This window comes from Balaenoptera acutorostrata, chromosome 1, assembly GCF_949987535.1.
Source record: "Balaenoptera acutorostrata chromosome 1, mBalAcu1.1, whole genome shotgun sequence".
Taxonomy (NCBI): domain Eukaryota; kingdom Metazoa; phylum Chordata; class Mammalia; order Artiodactyla; family Balaenopteridae; genus Balaenoptera; species Balaenoptera acutorostrata.
In genome coordinates this window covers 7,161,237-7,183,118 of record NC_080064.1, presented here as the reverse complement: position 1 = coordinate 7,183,118, position 21,882 = coordinate 7,161,237, and the positions used below count along the sequence as shown (strand labels likewise).

The 21,882-nt window shown below is 56.4% G+C and overlaps 1 protein-coding gene across 2 annotated transcripts in view; it reads right to left on the bottom strand.

The window, feature by feature from the left end:
* Nucleotides 1–2,623: 2,623 nt before the first annotated feature.
* Nucleotides 2,624–21,882, bottom strand: part of H6PD (hexose-6-phosphate dehydrogenase/glucose 1-dehydrogenase) — a 40,562-nt gene continuing 21,303 nt past the window's right edge. The window contains exons 5-7 of one of the 2 annotated variants that reach the window (XR_009008589.1): nucleotides 11,335–11,604; nucleotides 7,410–10,072; nucleotides 2,624–4,617 (exon numbers count right to left, since the gene is read on the bottom strand). Coding sequence is in view for 1 of the 2 variants with exons in the window: in XM_007170033.2 (XP_007170095.2) it covers nucleotides 8,709–10,072; nucleotides 11,335–11,604 (1,634 nt within the window). In the remaining variant the exon portion in view is untranslated. Of the gene's footprint in view, nucleotides 4,618–7,409; nucleotides 10,073–11,334; nucleotides 11,605–21,882 lie in introns of those variants that run through there. The other variant, XM_007170033.2, reaches the window with a different exon arrangement.

The window sequence follows — 21,882 nt, the reverse complement described above, 5'->3', positions numbered from 1 at the left end:
GAATGCTTGTTCAAGCAAAAGATGTGATGATGGGTTCCCACAAGCCAGGGGGTTGGGACAGGAAAGATGACGGCAGAGCAGAGGGTGAGGCAGGGGGGCGGACAGATGAGCAGGGCCGGGGCTTCGAGGCCCTCACCTCCAGTGCCCGGCAGCTGGCCCCGACCTCCCAGCCCTGCTCTCCACCTGCAGCACGTGGGAAAATCGCCACGTGTGGGGCTCAGACCTTGCCTTGCTTTTGTCATGCCTCCCACCCCATCCCTCTAGTGCCGACAAGCGCTGGCCCCCGACATGGATGGACCACCTTGCATTGCCCCCTCTGCCCCAGCCCCCTGTGAAGGCAGGAGATCCAGTCTCCCCTAGGGATGACCACCCAAGGCCGGGCTCCCGTCTGGCTGCCACCCTGCCTCACTCTCCGCCCGCCCTGACCCGCCTCTCCGCCCGCCCTGACCCGCCTCTCCGCCCGTCCTGACCCGCCTCTCCGCTGGCCGCCCCGGCTCTGAGAAGCTCCTGCTCCGAGGTGCCGGCTCCCATTCTCCTCTCCTTAGCCACAGACACCGGGCCTGGGGCCTGCACGCCCGTCTTGGGTCCTGCCGGTGGACCCTCCTGAGCCTCTCTTGGTGACTCACCCCAGGTCCCGAGCCCTGGCTGCTGGGGCCACCTCTCTGCGTTTCCAGGCAGACGGTCCTGCTCAGCATGTCCTTCAGGAGAAGGGGGCACAGCAAGTGTCCAGGCGGCCTGGACCACGACACCTGGGCCATCCAAGAGCTCTACCAGCTGCAGCTGATGCTTCCTCTGCTGCTTTCATGATTGCCCTTCATTCACTCACACATTTACCACAGGGCACTAAGTACCCGAAATGCAAGAGACACTGGAGTCTGCAGGCTTGGTCCTCAGCCGGACGGGTGAGGGGTGGATGGTGTGGAGTGGGGGGAAGCTAGAGCCACACTGTCCCCTTGTGTTGGGAGCTGCGGCAGGTGGGCTGACACTCTCTAGGGCTCGGGCTGTGGGTCCACAGAGCTGCTGGGAGGCTCTGGAGAAGACCACCGAGGCCAGCAGTTCCCAGGCTTGCCCACCAATGTCTCCTTTAGTTATTTTCACATCCTCTCTCCTTTGGCCCTTCTCTCTGACTCTGCTTTTCAAAAACTTTGGTCTATCAGGAAAATGGTCCAAATCAAGCAATAAGGAAACAGCCAAAGCTCTATAGCACTGGGCTAACCAGAGCTGGTCCACACTGGACTGATGAAATCCAGGCCCCAGACAGAGATCTATCCTCCTGATTGGCCAGAATCACCTTCTTTCAGGTGGTGGAGGGTTTCTGCTGGGCTTCCTGAAACACCTCACCAAGCTCCCAGCTCCAATACCTGCGAGGTTTTCTATCACAAGTTACAGCCCCTTTTTAACTGGTTTCGGCACCTATAAATGAACAGTTGGCCGGCACACGCCCGGCATGACTGCGGTCTGGGCCTGGGGATGGTCCAGAATGTGGTATCCTTGGGTCTGCTCTGCTTCATCACTAGGTCACAGGCTCCCAGTGGGGCTGAGATGTCTGCTGTCAGCAGCTCCAAGGCAACCAGAGAAATGGGGTAGCTTCAGTCATGTCCTTGGATTCACTCAGATTTGACCAACTTGGGCCACGGGCTCGCCTTGAGCCAATCATGACAGCTGTGGGCATTGGATGTCCTGACCCACCAGGACCCCCCAGAACACAAGTACAGAGAGGCTCCCCAGAGGAGGAACGGGTACCAGTGACCCTCCAGTTCTGCCTTCACGGACACCAGCTGCGACCCAGTCTTGTCTCAAGAGGCAGTGAGGAGGGCACAGCCAGAGGCCATCAGCAGAGAACCGGGAATGCTCCCCAGCTCTGGGCGCCAACAAGCACCCCCGAGGGCGTGCGTGCTCTGTGTGTTCCCAGGCCACGGCTCCATCAAGGATGTGACTGCAGCCTTCAGTTTCCAGCCTTCATTACTGCCCACGGGCCTTCCCTTCTTCCCAGGGAGCGGGGGTGGGGGGGTTCTGGGTGTGTCTGTCACCTGTGCCTCTCGGTCCCTCGGGATCCCACCCCCTCTGGAAGTGCACGCTGCTCCTGTCCCCGCCTTGTGAGGCCTCCAGGTCTGCTTGGGTCCCGCACACCGTGGACAACCACCAACAAATCCCTGGCTCGTGCACCCCCAGGGGTCCTGCAGTTTTATTCGACTCCCCCAGAACCCTGCGTTCCTGGGATCATGACACAGGCTGGAGTGGAGGCAGAGAACGCAAGAGAAGACAAATGATGGCATAAGGCGCTGCTGCTTCCAAACGTGCTCCGTCCCGACCTCCCCCTCAGACACCACGGTAAGCATCCTCTGGGTGAGGCCCTGTCCATCGGTGGGCTGCCAGCTAGGTTGACAGGGGTTGGGGGGACAGCTTTCCTCAGACTGCTTGGGAACCTATGAGACCCAGTCGTCTTGCCCCCCACTGTCTCTCCCAGGAGCCCAGGGGCCCTCAAGCAAGTGGACACCAGCTGGTTGCTCAGACGTCCCACCTGTGATGGGCACGGGGGTAACTGGGTCTCCCTCCCCACCCCCTGCTCCAAGCACACACACAGCCGTCACACTCCATCTCCCAGAGAAAATGAAAGCATGAATTTTGGCAAAACTATTTCATTGTTTAAAAAAAATAAGTGGTACATTTGACATACAAAAAGGCACTTAAAAAACCCTGTTCTGAATACGTCTCACTGTCAGAGGCATGGTTAAAAGTGTGCAGTATTTCCATAAACACCAGGGGCGGTTTCTGTCTCTGCAGAAAGGCATGGCACGTTCTTGCCATTGGCGGCGGGCGGGGGTGGAGGTGTTCACGTCCGCGGTCTCCCAGCACACGAGGGAACAGACGGGTCCTCTGAGAAGAGTCTTCCTGTCTCTCTTCTCTCCCGACAAAAGTCCGTGCTGTGCTGGCTTTCCCAGCTCGGGACAGAACGCGCGGACACGACCCAGATTGCAACATGCCCTGATTTCAGTGCCCACACGCCCACCCCCCGCCCTAATCTAGGTCTCATTCTGGCATCCGCTGCTAAGCACGGCGCCAACGTGCTGGAAACGAGGCCCTTCACTCAGCCACGGGCAGCCACGGCTCTTGGACCCAGCAGAGGGCCCATGGTGTCCGTTCTCACCCCGTTCTCCCAAATGAAGGACCAGGAGGAGAGGACTGTACAGGCCACGTCTCAGAGAAGTGGATGCAGCGGGGCCCGTGATTACCAGCTACTCCAGGGTCCTTTCCTCTTATACTCAAGTACCTCATACCGTTTATAACCGACCCTTCTAGACTTCTGTGGGGTAGAGCTAAAGACCCAAACTGACAAATGTATGTAGTTCTGTTTACACTTCCACTTTCAAAGCTACTAGCCATTGAAACTGACTCCACGCAGCTTTCAGTGAATGAAAACGTGTTTATCCCTTCCCATGCTGGAGGGACACAAAAGATGCAGGGACTTCCTTTAAAACACCTGAGAGGAAGGTAAGAGTTTTAAACAAAGACCATCCTGGGAATCAAGAATAAAAGCAGCATACTTCATCTAGATCTCCGCCCTTCCCCTTCTATGGGTCACACACACACAGACACAGCCCTGGGGACCTGCTTTGCAAACAGATGGGCTCCCGAAAGTTGGCTGGAGACGAAGTTTCATCAAAGGGATCATTTTCCCTGGCTTGCTGTGCTATCAGAAGTGCCTCCTCAAATCTCCGGCTACTCCTCTCTGGTGCTGACAGCTTTAGTTAAGCCTGCGCCTTGCTTCGCAATGAGCCTCGGAATCCTGGGAGTTTCTCACTCCGGCCCCACCTCGAGCTGCTCTAGAGGAGGGTCGCGGGATGTCCTGGAAAACGCATGTCCTCCAGGAACACAGGCTGGCGTGTGTGGCTGGCTTCCTCCGGCGAAGGCTGATCTACACAGGAGGCAGCAGCCTGCTCTAGAGCAGGAAGGGTGGGAAGCGGGATTTTCATCTCACGTGGACACTACACAGCAAAGGACCACAAAGCACACACTGGCCCCCAACCCCAAACTTCAAGTGACCAACGGAAGATGGACCTCGGACGGCAGGCTGACACCTGGGCCGACACTGGCCGGTCAACGGGGGCAGAGGGGTGGGTTATCAGAGGATCGAATCCATGACTGCAACCAAAATGCTCGGGGCCTCCGAAAGCTCTTCGTCCCAGGCTCTGATCAGCTGCCAAATGCGGATGAGGGTGGAGGAACCACCCTCCTCCTCATGGAAATCTCCCTGAACAAAGCGAGCACCTCGAGTGCCACGTGCTCAGCTGCAGCCCCGAGGTCTGCGGCGCCCAGAGCAGCGCCGTGCGAGGGCTGAGGGTAGGGGGCTGCTCTTCAGCTCAGCAGGTGGGGCGGGGGGGGAGGGCACGGCCCCTGGTGGGCCACGCGGGCCACGCGGGCCGCCTCCCAAGGCCTCCCCGCTCCCCGGAGTCTATGTTTGCGGGGCAGGCAGGCGCTGATCACGTGGGCCTGCCACCACGGCCAACTCCCCCTCATGTCACCACTGGCCTTTCCTGTGACTTGCTCATTCTCTGACACGGACACGCTGCCAGGCAGCTTCTCTACCAATGGACTGAGGTCCGCAGGGCCCGTCTCCTAAGGATAAAAATAGAGCTGGTAAAGCTGACGCAGAAGCTGGTCCTGCGAGGTTGCATGCATTTTTGTCGAGGGAAAAAAAAAAACTCGTTTCTGAAAACTAACTTGTAGGAAACTGCCCCTTGAGGTTCTGCAGAAGCATCTCCCTCCCTTTGTCAGTCACGCCATCCCCAGCTCTCTGTACAAGTGGGGAGGAGGAAGCTCCCAGACCAGGGAGACCAAGCCCTGTGCTCTGGAACAGCAGCCCTCCAGGGAGTATTCTGAAACAGCGGCCGCTGGCAGAGAGCTTGGGTTGTGCTGCTCCGCGGGAGGCCCAGGACTGGGAAGAAAGCACTGCCTGCAGAGAAGTGACAAGCCGGGCAGGTCAACAGGACTCTTCAAACTTGTGGTTAACAGAAAACTTTGCTCCCGGAGCAAAATCAGAATCTAGCTTACAGCAACCTGGAAAGTCCCAAATTCTTTCCCTACAGCTAATGGTAGTAATGCCTGCTCTAGAGACGGGGATTTGAGCCGGCTTCCGGGAGGAGGGGCCCCGCTGCCTTTCACAGGCCCACAGGGCCTCTGACGTGGGGTCTGCTCCGAGAGCCTGGGTTCTGGGAACCACGGCTGCACCGAGCTCCCTGGGGAGGTGGTGGCAGCACAGCGTGGCTGGGAGCTCACGTCTAGTACCCTGAAGGCCTGGGGTCCACGTCTGGCTTAGAACAACTGGCCTGTTGTCATTAGACAACTCCAGTTTCAGTTTCAAAATCATTGGTAACTCAGGATCCCTCCACCTCCTCACAGGATTGTCGTAAAGATTAAACAAGGCCACACAGTGCAAAGCGTTTAGTACTGAGCCTGGTACGTATCACCCTTCTGTAAAGGGCACATTGTCATCACTCCCACAAGCCCCAGGGCTCTGGTCACCTTGTCTCCAACACCTGCTCCTCCCCTCCCTCGTGACGGAGGAAGCAAGCATCCCACCGCAGAGGCTGGAGTAGCAGCACCTGGGACTGGTCCGAGGCGTGAAGCTGCAGGAACGGAAAGCCTGGGTACCGGTCCCAGCGCGGTCATGAGCATCCCCTGTGTGAGCTGGGCTCGCGTGCTCCCTTCCAAACCCTGGGGCCTCGGCTTACACAACAGGGTAAAGTCAGATGACAGCAGCACTTTTCAAACTGTGTATCAACTCAATTTAGCAAATTACAAGCAGCATTTTTAAAAATAAAAATTAGAGAAGGTATCCTGAATTCTCAGTGAGAATTCCTTTATGAAACTTTTGCTTGAGACGTAGATTCATGCATGAATGTGAGCACTGACTCATGACGTAAAGTGCGTTTTCTGCTGTGGATCATGATCCAAAAGTTTGAAAACCACCGTCACAGGGCAAAAGGGAGGGAAAGGGGAAAGGGAGCAGGTGGAAGCAGGAATGCGTCGGTGTCTCCCAGTGGATCTTCCTGGTGTGACTTTAAGACAGCACTTGATTCCGGAAACCCGCCCCTGCCCCTAGAGGCGCTCTCCACAGATGAAAGTACATTTTGAGGCGAGGCGCTCCTCTGAAAATAGGACGTGCCAGGCTCAGGCCCGCAGCGACTCACTATTATTCAGAAATGGTCTTGCGGTGACACTCAGGTACGTGGAGGTCCCTTTCTTTCTCACAGAGGAACAAGTTCCTAAAGAACAACGGCGGGGGCGGGGGCGGGGGGCGTGGGGGTGGGGGCGTTGCTCAGCGCCAAGGGGCCGGGGAAGCGCAGGAACCTGCGCGTAGGGGAAACGCCTCCGCGCTCCAGACAGCAGGGATGGCGCGAGGGCGCCCCCATGTGGCCAGAGGCGGCACTCGGCCGACAACCACGTGTCCGCTCCTGCAGGCCGGCCCACCAGGTGCATCAAAGCTAAAATGCTGACTCTTCAGAAAGGGAGGAGACTTCCTGACCCTGGCACTGTGCTCTGTTTGGCCAAGGTGAGCTCTCTTGGACTAAAGAGAGATGTCCTGTCTGGACCGGGTCGTTGGAGACCAGGGGAAGCCAAATTTCAACAGGTGCAGGGCCCCCGGCCAGCGCCCACCTCACACGCACACATCTCAAATCACAGCAAGAACTCTTTTAAATTCTTGAAGAAGTGTAAACTGCCTTGAAGAAAGTGTCAACAATCAAATGTAGAGAAACAGATTTCATGATGCTTCTTCTCACCCAGGAAAGCCCTTGTTGTGACCTTGACACTTTGTATCTGCCTGATCAGATATATCTGCCTGTTACAAAATGTGACTATAAGATGGGGGAACAGTTACACAGAAATACCTGTCTTATCCTTTATTGACATATCTTGGGGACATGGCTATGTGGGAAGTTGAAATAAAAATTAAATGTGTCCTGAGAGGACTTCCCTGGTGGCTCAGTGGTTAAGAATCCGCCTGCCAATGCAGGGGACACCAGTTCGAGCCCTGGTCCAGGAAGATCCCATGTGCCGCGGAGCAACGAAGCCCGTGCGCCACAACTACTGAGCTCTAGAGCCGCGTGCCACAACTACTGAGCCCATGTACCACAACTGAGCCCGCGTGCCACAACTACTGAAGCCCACACACCTAGAGCCCCTGCTCCGCAACGAGAAGCCAGTGCACCACAACGAAGATAGTCCCCACTCGCCCCAACTAGAGAAAGCCCGAGCAACAATGAAGACCCAACGCAGCCAAAAAAAAAAAAAAAAGTGTCCTGAGAATTTTGATTTTTTAAAAAAGAATTTTGGAGATGCCCCTGCCTTGGGGGTTTCAGAAAAACAGGTATTACTGACCCATGGCTGCTCAGGAGCGGAGCACCCACCTACTCTTAACGAGAAGCTCGTTGGTTTCCCCCAGATCTTCAGCAACGCGTTAGTGGTGAGGTGAGCGCTGGCAGGAGGGACCGGCAGACAGGAGGCCGATGCCGCCACGAGGTAGTATGAGAAGGGCAGGCGGCAGCCTCCCTCGGCGCTGACCATCAGTCAAGTCCCTGAGACGGTCGTGGGCAGCCAGTGCTGACGTGAGCTGCAGGGCCCCACCAGGGAGGCCTGGCTCAGCCTGGTCAGGTCAGAGCACCTGGATGGTCGCGATCACCTGATGTCACATCTCTCCCCCCAAATGAGATGTCACCGTCAAGAGAAAGATTTAACTGGATCTTCCCAGGTAAAACAAGAGGGGACACCGAGAGTGGAAACACTCACTGGGAAGTCCCCTGAGACACAAAGGACCCTCTTAAATCCTGATCATCTATCTCCAGTGTGTTTCACGCAGAGTTGGCTGGGGACGGGAGCGCAAGCGTGGGGCAGGGGTCTTCCCTGACAGAGCTGGGGAACCAGAGCCTCCTGCCATCAGAGAAATCCATCTACTGAGAAAAGGAGCTGCAAACCACAGTCGCACGATTTCTGGCTCCATTTTAACATCTTGTTTGTCACCGTGTTACTGTCATCATCTGTCCATGAATGGGGCGTCTGAGGGACAGCAAAGAAACAGAGAGGGGGTGGGAAGATCTCCATGGTCGGGGCTGAAAAGAAAGAGACCCGAGATGCAGAGCAGGTGGAGGTGGCCCCGGGGGAGACAGTACAGCAGGCTGCGCCAGAGGCTCGGGAGGAAGGGGATGGAGGAGGGGGGAGGGCTCCCAGCCGCCTGCTCTGTGGGGGGCACAGGGCCGCTGGTGCCTGGGCTCCTGCTTTCTACCACCCACGTTCTGCTTTTCCACCAGAGCTGGTCGAAGGGTCCCGGCCCGCAGGAAACACCCCGTTAACCTCGGCTCACCACATTCCTGCTCAAGGGGGGAGTTTTCAGACCGTCCTATTTTGTGCTGGCTGGTGTTCACGTGTGACTGCTGCAGGTCTTTTCTTAAGGTGGACATTTCTCTCCTGACTTGGATTCGAAGCTTCTCAAGAGCAGAGATTCCATTTCTTCCTGTTCCCGTGTGTACCCACCACCACTAGGCAGGGACGGTCACAGGGGCTGGGGAAGGGCTTTGTCCTTCGTCTCCGGGAGCCTGACCATGAGGCATCAGATTCCAGAGAGCAGGGCAGGCGGGCTGGGGCAGGACGGAGGGGGCGGAGAGACGATGGGTGAAGGAAAGCGCGGGGGTGAGCGAAGGGCAAAGGTGCCGTCACCCCAGAAACGCGTCGTAGTCCATGTACCACACCAGCTGGCCAGAATCAGGCCGGACGCCCGAGATGGGCCACTTCCTGGGCTCGCGGCCCACGCGGCTCACCAGCAGGGCGATCTCGCGCTTCATCCGGCCCATGACCAGGACCGCCACCTGGCGGGCACGGTTGATGACGGGCAGGCTGAGGCTCATGCGCCGGCGCGGGCTGGAGGGGCTCGTGGTCAGCACCACCAGCTGCTCGCCGTCCAGGCCGACGGGTGACTGAGGGAAGAGGGAGGCCGTGTGCCCGTCGGTGCCCATGCCCAGCAGCACCAGGTCGAAGCTGCTGTTGGTCACCAGGGTGGAGATCTCCTCGGCATAGGCCTGGGCGCCCTGGTCCTCCTCGGCACAGAGCCGCTGGCGCCGGTGCACGGGCATGGGGTGGATGTTGTAGTAGGGGACACGCACGTGCTGCAGCAGGTGAGCCTGCAGGCCCTGGAAGTTGGACTCGGGGTCCCAGAGCGGGACGCAGCGCTCGTCCACCAGCCACAGGTGTGTGTGGGCCCAGGGGAAGCCGTAGTGCCCCATGGCCAGCTGCTGGAACAGGGCCACGGGGCTCGAGCCGCCCGAGAGTGCCAGGTGGAACTTGCCAAAGCGCCTCACAGCCCGCACAGCTGCAGCCTCGATGTCGCCGGCCAGCCTGGCGATCAGCTCCTCCGGCCAGGCTGATATCAGCGGGCTGTCTCGGTACTTGGCCCCGAGAACCTGGAAGTCGCTGGGCATCGGAGCGGAATCCGGCCCCGGTACCAGCTGCTCCAATGGCGGCTGGGAGAAGGACAAGTGGCTGCCACTGAACTCAAAGTCCAACAGGTGTCCATTCTCTGCTCCTCCTGGGTAGAGGCGTGGGACCTCGTGGGCCAGGCTGTCCAGCAAGGGCGTCCAGAAGACCCAGGAAGCCAGCAAGTTCTCCATGGCAATGAAGGAGTCCTTCCGGCGGTGGAAGATATGAGAGATGAGGATGGAGTAGGCGTCCTGCTCCCTCACAGGGCTGTAGGCGTAGTAATCAGACAGAGGGCAGCCAAAGAGGCGAAGCCCAGGCTGGCCCTCCACTTCCTTCCAGCTGGCAGAGGGCAGGGAGGGCCTGAACAGGTTCCTGCTGACCAGCACAGCTGGGCTGCCCAGCTCACCGTGGCCAATGTAGAAGATGATCTGCTGAGGAAGGCAGTGGCTCTGGGCCGGGACCCAGCGCTTCTCGCTCTGGGCACAGTACACCTGGTCCTTGAACAAGATCCGAACGTAGCCCACTCTCTCATCCAAGGCTTTGCCGGACATCAGGATGAAAGGGACCCCCTCCCAGCGAAGGTTGTCTATGTGAACGAGGATGCCTGGGGTGACAGGGGGACAGTGGAGGTGATGCTCCAGCGTAAGGACCAGGTCCTCTCGGCCCCCTCACCTTCCTCTCCTTTCCTTCCTGCCAGCAAGCCTTCCCTCTCCGAGCCCTCCTCTGGGCACCCCTGCCCTCGCTAGCCTCACCCCCACCTTCCACCTCTTCTGTTACCTTCTCTTCCCAGTCGGTGCTTGAAAAGCAGCCTCTGGGGCCACCTCGGACCCCCAGCTCCCCGAGGCGCCTCTCAGAGTCACCGTCCCCAAGCCAAGGGGCACTGGGCTCAGAGGCTCCACCCAGAGGCTCTGAGAAGAGTCTCAAGGAGGGTGGGCAAGGCAGCGGCGATCCTGACCGAGGGGGTGTGGGTTCCTAGGGAAACGGACTTCCTTCCTGTTTGCATAGCACTCAGGACGCGCTGAGGCCGTCACATACAGGGCGAAGGGGAGGGCGGACAGGGCTCTCAGCCACCGGCCAGCGGGGAACGGCCGTGCAGGTGAGGAGACCTGCAGCGGGGACCACGGCGCTAAGAGCCGGACGCCGAGTGCCCTCCGGACTCGAGTCCCAAGCCTGGTTTTCCCACGTACTATCTCTGCGTGACCTTGGGCAAGTTCTGGCAACCTGACTGAGCCTCACGGTTCCTCACCTCTGGAGGCGGGTGATAATCACACCTGCCTGATGCGTCTGCCCACGTGAGGATTAAATGAGATGATGTTTATAAAGTGCCAGGCACGTGGTCAGTGCCCGACGAGCAGCTGCTGCTCTGGCTGTGGAGGCTGTTATCTCAGTGGCAGGGAGCCAGCTTCCCCCAGAAAGCTCTGAGCCTGTGGAAGTGTCCAGAGGATGGCCCCTGGACACTGCCTGACCTGCCTGACCAGCGTGGTGCCCGCCCACTGGGGGTGCCCCCGGCTGCAGCAGGCAGGCCTGCAGCCTCTCTGGGGGCTGATGTAAGCTCCACAAGGGCAAAGCCAGGTCTGAGCCCAGACTGGCGAGCCCTGGCAGGATCCGTGGACGTGGACTGAATGGAGACCATCACTGAGGTGTCCTCCGCCCAGAGGGAGCCAGCAGGTGACCCGCTGCTTTGAGCCGGCGGGAGGTCAGAGAGGCAGGGGCATTTCTTACTCGCCACTGAGCACCCGTGTGAAAACCCCACTTCAAGTCCCTTCCAACCCAACCTGAAGGGCGTCCGGTTTGGGAGCACTGCTTCCGTCTGGGGGATACGGGTGGGGGGCGGCCCAGCAGCCCGTGCCCAGCCCCGGAGCCCACCTGCAAAGGTCGGCGTCAGGCTGTGGAAGCTGTCTGGCTTCTGCAGCTCTCTGCGCACCTGCCCACGGTAAGCCTGGTACTGGCCCACGACAGCACTGCCCCTCTGCAGGCCCCGCAGGGCCCGGAAGGCCTGGAGCTTGTGCCCCAGCACCGCCTCCGAGCTGCTGATGTCGAGGGGCAGCTCCATGGCCACCAGCATGAGGATCTCGGTCAGGTGGTTCTGCAGGACATCACCGATGACGCCGTACTCCTCGTAGAAGCTGGTGCGACCTGAGCGGGGGGGAGGGAGAAGGTCATAAGGACCCGGCAATACGCCCCACCTCCCTGACGAGCGCCAGGACCCCCGCCTGTGCTTCAGGTCCCTGCAGCCGCACTCCCCAGTGCGGAGAGTGGGCTACGGAGCAGAGCAGGGGAAGAAAGGAGGGCAGGCGTTTCTGAGCCACCTCCCTTCAACGAGAACCATTCTACCAGAAGGTGTCACACCCCTTGGGCGTCTCCAGGCACCTGCGTGGGTAAGGCTCTGGCCCCCGCAGAGGCCAGACTGCATTCGTGGATCCTGGGCCCTGGCCAGCAGGTCTGGCCCTGCGCATTACAGCGAGGGCCTGGGTGGCCTGCTAGCGCACGACCCTGATGAGTTACCTGACTTCTGAGTCTCTGCTCTGCATCCTGCCATCAAATGGGGCTCACTGCCACCCCCTACCAAGCGCACGAGGCGCTGGGCAACAGACAGGTCCTTGCCCACAGCTTACAGTGAGTGGGAGGGAGGGAGGGAGGGAAGATGGGAGGGAGAAAAGCCAATAAAGACATTACAGACAGAGCTCATGACAGAGGGTAACAGGCGGGCCCCTCTGAGACCTGAAGAGGCAGCCCTGCAAGAAGCTGGGGAGAACATTCCGGATGAAGGGAAGCTTCGAGAGGAAGAGCCTTGAGGCAGGAACAAGCTCGGCTGCCAGGCGTCCAGAAGGAGGTGAGCGGGAGACAGCAGACAGGAGGGCAGGGCTCGTAGCACCAGGGGACGAGGCTGGACTTGTTTCTAAGCTCAGGGGAAGCCACTGGAGGGTCTGAAGCAGCAAACATCAAGATCTTCCGTACATTCATGGACGCCCGGCCTGCTGCGGGGAGAGTGGCTACAGAAAGAGGAGACCGAGGAGAAGGCTGTGCGGTTGCCCAGGGGAGACAGTGGGGCCTGGACTAAAGTGGCATCAAAAAGGCAGCTGGGGCTTCCCTGGTGGCGCAGTGGTTGAGAATCTGCCTGCCAATGCAGGGGACACGGGTTCGAGCCCTGGTCTGGGAAGATCCCACATGCCGCGGAGCAACTGGGCCCATGAGCCACAACTGCTGAGCCTGCGCGTCTGGAGCCTGTGCTCCGCAACAAGAGGGGCCGCGATAGTGAGAGGCCCGCGCACCGCGATGAAGAGTGGCCCCCACTCGCCGCAACTGGAGAAAGCCCTCACACAGAAACGAAGACCCAACACACCCAAAAATAAATAAATAAATAAATAAATAAATAAATAAATAAATAAATAATAAAAATAAAGGAATTCCTTTAAAAAAAAAAAAGTAAATACCCTTTAAAAAAAAAAAAAAGGCAGTTGGAGGGAGTGGACGGTCCTTTCTGGCGTCAGAACTGACTGGACCCACTGACAGATGCGGGTAAGCACGAGCAAGGGAGGGACCAAAGACAACTCCTAGGACTCAGGCCTGAGCAAAGACGGGCAGCGGCGGCATCTATTGAGACGAGGAGACTAGGAGAGGGATGGTCTGGTGGAGGGGAAACCAGGAGCTCCGTTTTAGGTGTGTTTAAGCTTAAGACATACAGGTGGAGACGTCAAGTTGCCCGGTGGACAGTTACTGAGAGGGTAAAAGAGGGTGAGACACAGAACACTGATCACAGAGCCCGGCAGTGACAACACCGACGCCTGCTGTGCCTGGGACAGTGCGGAGATGCTAGGCACCGCCCTCCGGTCACATCCACGAGCTCCCGCACGGCGGGTACCACGACTGTACCCGTCACACCCACGAGATCCCGCACGGCGGGTACCACGATTGTCCTGGCTCTACGCGAGAGGAAAGAATCAGAGGCCCAGCGCTAGGACGAGCGGAGTCAGGAGCTGGTCAACCACACACATTACTCTCCCTCCTCCAGACCTCGGCATGAACTCTCATTATCAGTGACTCAAATACATACAACGCAATGGTCTAAAGGCTTAGGGTTCAAATGCACAACAGCTCAGACGACGTGTTCACATTCAGCTGACTTGCCAAGATTTGGGCCAATCACAGCCTTACATACAGAAAAAGGTGACATCACAATAGGAAGAGCAGTCATTTATCCAAGGTTCACGAGCATCACCTATAACGTGGGATCAGCTCTCCCACCCAGCAACTCCTACTCTTCCTTCAGGTCTCAGCTTCTAGGAGATTTTTACCGACCTCTTGGCCTCCCCTCCTGGGGGTCCTGTCTTTGGCCAGTTCACCTGACTAACTTGGTGCCTGTTTATCTCTCTTCCCTGGCACCCTTGAAGCTCCATCAAAGTAGGACTGCATCTGTCTGCTCCCTGCTGCGTCCCGAGCACCAGATGCACTGCTGCAGTCACATCGCAGAACACTGTATGGCCGAGAAAGTGAACACACCCATGTCGTCAGGAATCACCCGCAAAGGCACAATGCTGAGAGGAAGAAACCTGATTGCTTTGATAAAAATTAAATTTGAAAATATGACATAAAATGACCAGAATAAACAGAATTTCAATCAATGAAAAATATAAGGGGAAATTAGAAATTCCATAGATGGGTTTTATGGATTAGGAACAGCTGGAAATAAAGTCAGTTATTAGAAGACAGATCTGGAGAGATTACGGTGAATGCAGGTTAAAGGGACAGAAAGACTCAACTCTCACACACACACAGTGTGACGGCTCTTCAAAATGAAACAGCACGTTGTTTAGGGAACTGGACACACATAGAAACAAGAAAGAGAAGCAAGGGGAAAGTCCACCTGAAACTTGGAACGCAAAGGATGGGGACTGGGATAGAATTTGGGGGAGGGACACAAGGTTGGCAGGCACCCCGGCATTCGTCACATCATAGTTTTGCATATCTTCCCTAGATTGTGTAAGCATTCTTTTTTATCCGGTCAATATTTAATTCAAACAAACAAAAAGAAGTGGCTCCCGGTTCAGACCTGCCCGGCCCACCTGCCCTGACCGGGCTCGCCATCTCTCTCGAGCCAGCTGGACGCTGAGCAGGGACCACCTGCCCTGAGTTCAGCCCCACAGGCCAGGCCTGGTGGCGGCACCAGCACTGCGGGGCAGGAAGTGAGGCCCACAGCCAGCTCGTGGGAAGGTGCCCTCGTCCTCAGGGGTGGAGCGTGGGGCTGCAGCTCTGGCCGAGGAGGCAGAACCCCAGATGCACAGGACAACCAGCCCGGCGTGCCCGCCGCTGAGAAGCCACGGCTGAGCTCCCAGCCCCGCCGCGGTCTGGTCTCCAAAGTTTGCACATTATCACTGAGAAGACATCGGGAAAAAGACAGTAATGATAATATTGATAATAACATGTATATCAGTCCATTTACCCCTCACAGTAACAACAGATAAAGGGGTCCTACTGCTACCCCCATTTTAAAATGTAAGGAAACTGAGGTTCAGAGAAGTCAGGTAACTGGCCCAAGGTCACACAGCTGGTATAAGGGGGTAAAAGTGAGATCTGAACCCAGGCAGCTGGCCCCAGAGCCTGCAATTCTCAGTGCCGTCACAGCTCCCCTGTAGCTGCCCGGCACGCCCATCTAAACAGCCGCCTGTGTGGAGCAGAGCAGCACAAGCTCTAGCGGCTTTCAGAAGTGGAGCACGATGGTCAAAGCAGCAAGCCGAGCTGGGTCGTGGAGGGATGGGTCTAGGTAAGAGGTCAGGGACCCCAGCACCTAGCAGGCCAGGAAAGGTGTGAGAAGGACAAGGTAGGGCTGTGTCCCTCAGCTGCAGTCAGGCGGGGGGTACCTCACAGGTATGTGGGCCCACGGTGACCAAATCTTGCAATTTTTAGAGAACATGAAAATCTGGATCATTAAGTATAATCTCACTTGCACAGATAATTCAGATTTTTTAAACCACTGTGTGTCTCAAAGAAATGTATGTGTGGGCTGACTCTGCCCCTGGACTGTGTCCTAGTTGGGGTGAGAAGCATGAGCCGGAGATCAGAGGCCCCGACACGCAGGTCAGATGGTGAGGGTGAGCCTGGTCTGGCAGAAGCGGCCAGGTTGTGATTTGGAATGGCAGATATCGAGAACAGATGGAAAGGGCTTTGGAAACTAGACAGAGGGGTTTGAGGAGCTATTAAAAGTTCTTGACCTCACCAGTTAAATAGAGTTACTGTATGATCCAGCAATTCCACTCCTAGGTGCATACCCAAGAGAAATGAAAACGTATGTCCACGTAAAAACTTGTACATGAATGTTCAGAGCAGCGTTATTCACAATAGCCGAGGGCTTCCCTGGTGGCGCAGTGGTTAAGAATCCGCCTGCAGGGGACACGGGTTCGAACCTTGGTCCGGGAAGATCCCACATGCCACAGAGCAACTAAGCCCGTGCACCACAACTACTGAGCCTGTGCTCTAGAGCCCATGAGCCACAACTACTGAAGCCCGCATGCCTAGAGCCGGTGCTCTGCAACAAGAGAAGCCACCACAATGAGAAGCCCGCGCACCGCAACGAAGAGTAGCCCCCGCTCGCCGCAACTAGAGAAAGCCCGCGCGCAGCGACGAAGACCCAACGCAGCCATAAACAAATAAATAAATAAAAATAAAGTTCCCTTCACAATAGCCAAAAAGTAGAAACAACCCAAATGTCCACCAACTGATAAATGGATAAAATGTGGTCCATCCATCCACACAACAGAATGTTACTCAGCAAGAAAAAGAAATGAAGCACTGACACAGAGAACCTTGAAAACATTACGCTCAGTGAGAGAGGCCAGACACAGAAAGTCACATATTGCATATTCTATTTACATGAAATGTCCAGAACAGGCAAATCCATACAGACAGAGAGTAAGTTAACAGTTGCCAGGGGCTGGGGGCAGGGGGAACTCAGAGGTACAGAGCTTCTTTTGTGGGGTGATGAAAATGTTCTAAAATTGATTGTGGTGACGGATGCACAGCTCTGTGAATACACCGAAACCCACTGAATTGTAAACTTTAAATAAGTGAACTGTATGATATGTGAGTTGTATATCAATAAAATTTTTTTAGAAAGGTGTTAAGAGTAGGGAAGTGGAACCCTGAAGGAGGCGCTGTGGGAAGATTAAGCCATCTCTGATTGGCAAGATGAACAGAGAGGGGACTGGTGGAAACGAAATCAATGGGGCAGCTTTTGCTGCAATCAAAGGAAGCAACAGGGGCCAGAGCAAACAGTGAAACACAGAGACATTATTCAGTGCACGAGTGAAGACTGCATGGCCACTGGCTGGATCCATGAAAGGCAGTGCAAGAGTTGAGATCTGGAGGCTCTGGAACCACGCTGCTCGGGTTCAAGTACCCACTCTGCCATCTTTCAGCCCTGTGACCCCGGGCGAGTGGCTCTACATCCCATATAAAAGAGGACTGGTCACAGTACCTGCCTTGTAGGGCTGCTGTGAGGATTAATGGGGCTTGGAACAGTGCCTGGCATGCAGGAAACACTAATAAACATTGGCCAGCATTATTATTACAGGGGCTGTGAGAGAAAGGCTACCAGCTGGGCAACTCAGAGAATGGTCACCATTTGAAAATAAAGAAGTTAGAAAGAGCAGACGGTATTTCATGAGAAAAATGCAATGATGGTTTAAGTTCTAAATCTGCTGGGTCTGACGTGGTGATACACATCCAGTGAAAATATCTCAAGGGTAGCTGGAGGCATAATACTAGGGCTTGGAAAGGCAATGAATGCTGGAGACAGACTAAATCTCATCACATCAAAGATGCCAATGATGGTGAAAGCATCATTATTTTGTCACCACTAAGAAACAGGCTGCCAATTCAACGATATCAACCCATCAATGGTAAACTCAACTTTAGAGAGGTTCAAATATGTAAAAATGTGTGTCTTAGAATCAGTGAAATACAGGAGATTAAAGAGTGTAAAGAGGATAATTAAAGCTTTGAGAACAGATGAATTCTTTATGGAGAGAACACAGCAGAGTCTTAAAAAGCCCTGTTATCTGCTTACTAGTCATTAGTTCAGCAAATCCCTAAGTGGCCCCCTTCCTATTTTTATCCTCTCTCACTCCTGGGGAGAACGCATTCATAGGTTTGCTACCCGCTGTGTAAAAGAGAGCTTCCTTCATTCCTTAATTTCAAGCTTCGGGATGGGACGGGGTGGAGGTGCGCCTGTGTTTAGCACAGCCCATACGTTTGTGGACTTTGATCCTCTCCTGCTTAGCTGTACTTCCAGTTAACGTGGAGTGATCAGGCCCAGGGCCGGCACCTCATGGGGGAGAGGACAGGCAGGGAGAGGAAGGTAGGGGCTGGTCCTCCTGACGGCACCCAACAATGTGATTTCTTCTGGTTACCACCAGTTATTGTGGACTGATTTTTCCTGAAAATGATCCATAATGACTCCTAGCATCCTTCCTAGGTTGAAAGCTGAGGGGTAAAAACCCATCAATACATGAACAAGGACAGAATAAAGCATGACCAGGTGGGACGACAGGAACAAAGACCCCTATGAACTTGGCTCCCAAACTGTTGAAACCCAGAGCTCGTCCAAGTCACAGGGTCGCAAGCACGACCCCGTCACTTTGCCCCTTGGTTGTGCTGCCCTTCGAAATCTCACGGGGCGGCGCCCCACGTGAGGCAGAAGCAGCTGTGTCCCACACGCCTGAGAAGAGCTGCTGCAAACCTACCACACCGGCAGGGACAGGGGAGACAGGGGCGCCCGATGTGGGCAAAGCTGTAGGAATACCACTAGCGATGGACGCTGCTGTTGCGAATTTTCTGGAAAACAGTCCGATAAGATGTAATAACCGCCATGAAGTCGTTTTCACCCTTCTGGCCTAGTCATTCCACTTCAGAAGTATACTTAAAGAAGAAATACTTTTTAGAACACTCATAAATGTTCTAGAATTAGATAATGGTTGCATGACTGTGTGAATATATTAAAAACTACTGAATTGCACGCTTTAAAAAAGGGTAAATTTTATGGTATGTCAATCATATCTTAATTTTTTGTTAAGTGTGCAAAGTACTATTTAAAATAGCAAAAAGTGGAAACTGAGATGCCTAATAATAGAATAATTCATATTCTGTGATATAAACAGAATTGAACAGAAACACAGAGCTACTGAAAGGTATATATTACACAAATTGTCAATACATGGAAATTTAAATACATATGTAAGTGAGAGAGAGAGATAATATTATGTGAAAAATGGACACAAGAGAATTGCAGATCAATTACGGGTCTTTATATAACCCAACACAAGTCACCTACAAGCCACGTGGAGCCCAGAGAGACGGAGAACACTGCTGCTTCCCCACCCTGCCGACCTGGACAGAGAACAGCATCTCCATTTGTAGAGTATTTCCATGCACATTATCCGCTTTAATCCTTAAAACAATCCCAAGAGAGAGGCAACAGGGGTTACCATCATGTAGAGATTGTGCTGAAGATGAAGCCTTCAGATCTGGGACCAGAAACGCCCTCCTCATTGCCTCCACACTGTGGGAGATTCGGATTTTCCCAGCAAAACAAAAAAAAACTAAAAGCCAGCTGCCATCTCTACCAGTAGCTTCTGGGACCGCTAAAAATAAAAAGGCGGAGGGCCAAGGAGAGTGAGGGTCCACGGGCTGGAGGCCCGGCAGCTGCCCTGGGCTCACCTTGCAGACAGCCCTACAGACGGCTGGAAGGGGAGCTGAGCGACCTCTCAGCCCCTCCTCACACACCAGGCTGGGAGGCAAGACAGCGGGGGGGTACCTGGGAGGATGCCGGCTGCCTTGATCCCTCAGTGAGGGGTACGGAATGATCATTCCAACCCTCAGAGGTCAACGTGCATCATGCCAATGTCAGAACAGGGACCCTCCCAAAGCAGTGACAGCTACACTGTCCTCAGGAAGTCTCCCTCCTTTCTCCTGCCAAAAAAAAAAGAGCCTTCCAGCCAGAGGGGAATGTAGGGCAGCAGAGAGACGGCCCGAGCACATCCTGGCAGGAAGGCCGACTGCCGACGGACAGACTGAGGCTGCAGGCACAGTGGTGAGGAGCCTGGGTTCTGAGGGGCCACCGACCTGGGACCACATCCCAGCACCCCCGGAAGAAAGGGCAGCCTGGCCTGCACAGCTGCACCTCAGTCCATGAGCGACCAGCCCCCCTTTCAGCAGAGCCCTTCCCAGTGGCCGCGATGAGGGCCGGCAGGGCTCACCTCCACACACAGGCTAGTGGCCCAGCCAAGGTCACTCTTCGGACGGCCCGGAGTGCTGCTTCAGGAGACCCCGGCAGGTACCCAGGGTTTCTGTGACTCTCAGGGGCTCACTGGACGGGGACTCCCCAGAGGGGTACCCCAGACGAGGCTGAGAGCGAGCTGGGCGCTGGGGCTGCAGACGGACCACTTCTCCTCCCGCCTCCCCTTTGCTCTCTCCCCCTCCTGCCTATGCAGCAGCCTTGACTGCAGCAAACTCCTCTGGGCCAGAGGCTATGGCAGAAAAGGAGGAAAAACCTCTCCCACAGCCGCGGAGCAGGGGAGCTGGGGGCCTGGATGGTGGGGCTGGGGGTCGGGGAGACATCCAAACCACCTTGCAGCTCAGAAGCCCCCGTGCCAGCGCCCGCAGCCCCTCCCTTTCCAGCACTCAGGCCGCAGTCTAGGCTGCCACCAGGAGCTGGGCCCTCCGGGGCCTCCTGGAACAGGAGTCAGGGAGGGGGATGGGGGAGGGGAGTGCCGCCACACTCTGTCCTTCTGCTTAACGGTCAGACCACGCGGCTCGGAATCCTGCCTGGACGCTTGCTGGCCATGCTCAGTCCTGCTGCGGCAGCTCGCCTGCTGAGCTCATCAAACGACACCAAGACACTGTGACCTCTGGCGGGGAGGGCAGTCTTTCCTCCTGCAGCCTCCCACCCCCAACCCCACGAGGAGGCACAGCCGAGGCCCTGATGTGCTGGGACAGGGCCTACTGGCCATGGTGGGGCGGCTGCAGGGTCCCCAGCTCCTGCAGGACCTCCCTGGGGGATGGTCTCCAAAACAGGACCGAGAGGGGAGAGCAAGGATCCGTGCTGGGGACACAGGGCTGTACCAGGCCGCTTCCTCGGGATGCAGAGAACCCTGTCATCCTGGGTCCCCGAGCCCCAGGGGAAAGAGAGACAGGCAGACAGAAGGTGGGGGGGGGGGGGGAGGGAAAGAGACAGACACAGACAGAGAGAAGAAGAGACCCTCTGTTCTCACTGTTACCGAGGACCCAGGTCCACAGCCCCACCCTGCGGGGATGAGCACAGAGGCAGGAAGTCATCCCACCATACACTCTCAATGCCTGTGTATCCAACCAGCAGGTAAATGGGCCGACCAGGGAGACCCAGCACCCAGGACAGCTGCAGTCCTGCTGGCCACCTCTGGCAAGGACAGTGGGCTGAACTATCCCCCTCTGGCTGCAAGCCCCTCAGGGCTGGTGGGTCCCCGCCGCCTGCCCTGCTCTGTCTCTCTCTGCCTCTGGGCCAGGTGAAGCAGCACGTGCTCTGGGGTTAGCAGCAGTGAGATCCACTGCTCGGAGCCCACACCCCGAAGGCGACAGGGCCTGAGCTTTGGTCACACACAGCAGCCCTGAAGGCAGAGGCGCGGCGCCACCCTCCTTCCTGGACCTCGGCTGTTACATTGCCGCTCAAACCCGAGACTCTCCCTGCCATAGGCCTGCCGTGGCAAACAGACCTGCCCAGGCCTCTCCCTGCCTTTCTGTTTTCCTTTCTCCAACATCCAAAGGTACCTTCGCAAGGATAAACAGGCCTGCAGTTTGCCTAGCCCCTGGCTCCGCAGGGATCCTGCAAATGACATCAGATAGCAAGAAGGGTGGGGTGGCAGGGTTGGAAGAAATAAGAGGCAATGACGCCAACTGGTAACTCCAGACATCACGACTCTTCCCCAACCCAGGGTGGGCCCGGGAAGGAGTTGCCAGAAATGGGCTAGGAGAGAAGACCCCGTGTCAAGCCCAGGCAGAGAGGTGCTGGCCCCTGGCCCTGGCCCACAGCTGGGTTGCCAGGCCTCCTCCCATCCCGCCCCAGGCTCTCAGCGCCGGATCTATAGCTCATCTCTCTGCAGATGAAGCCAGGGCGCAGCCCAGCCCTCACTGCCGCCAGGACACCCAACACACACAGGCACAAGGAGGAAACCCACGGCCTGAGCCCTTGCTGAGGACAGGAGGGGAAACGTGGGAGGCTTGGGAAGGATCCCCAAGACCCAGGAAGGCTCGCTTTAGTGGGGAGAGCACCTCTTTTCTCATATGGGTTCCAGATGGAGAAACCCAGCTCCCCTAAAGGACAGCAAAGCCCTTCGAGGCCTGCCTCCTGCCTGACACCCCAGCCCACCGTTCCTCCCCTCCCCACCC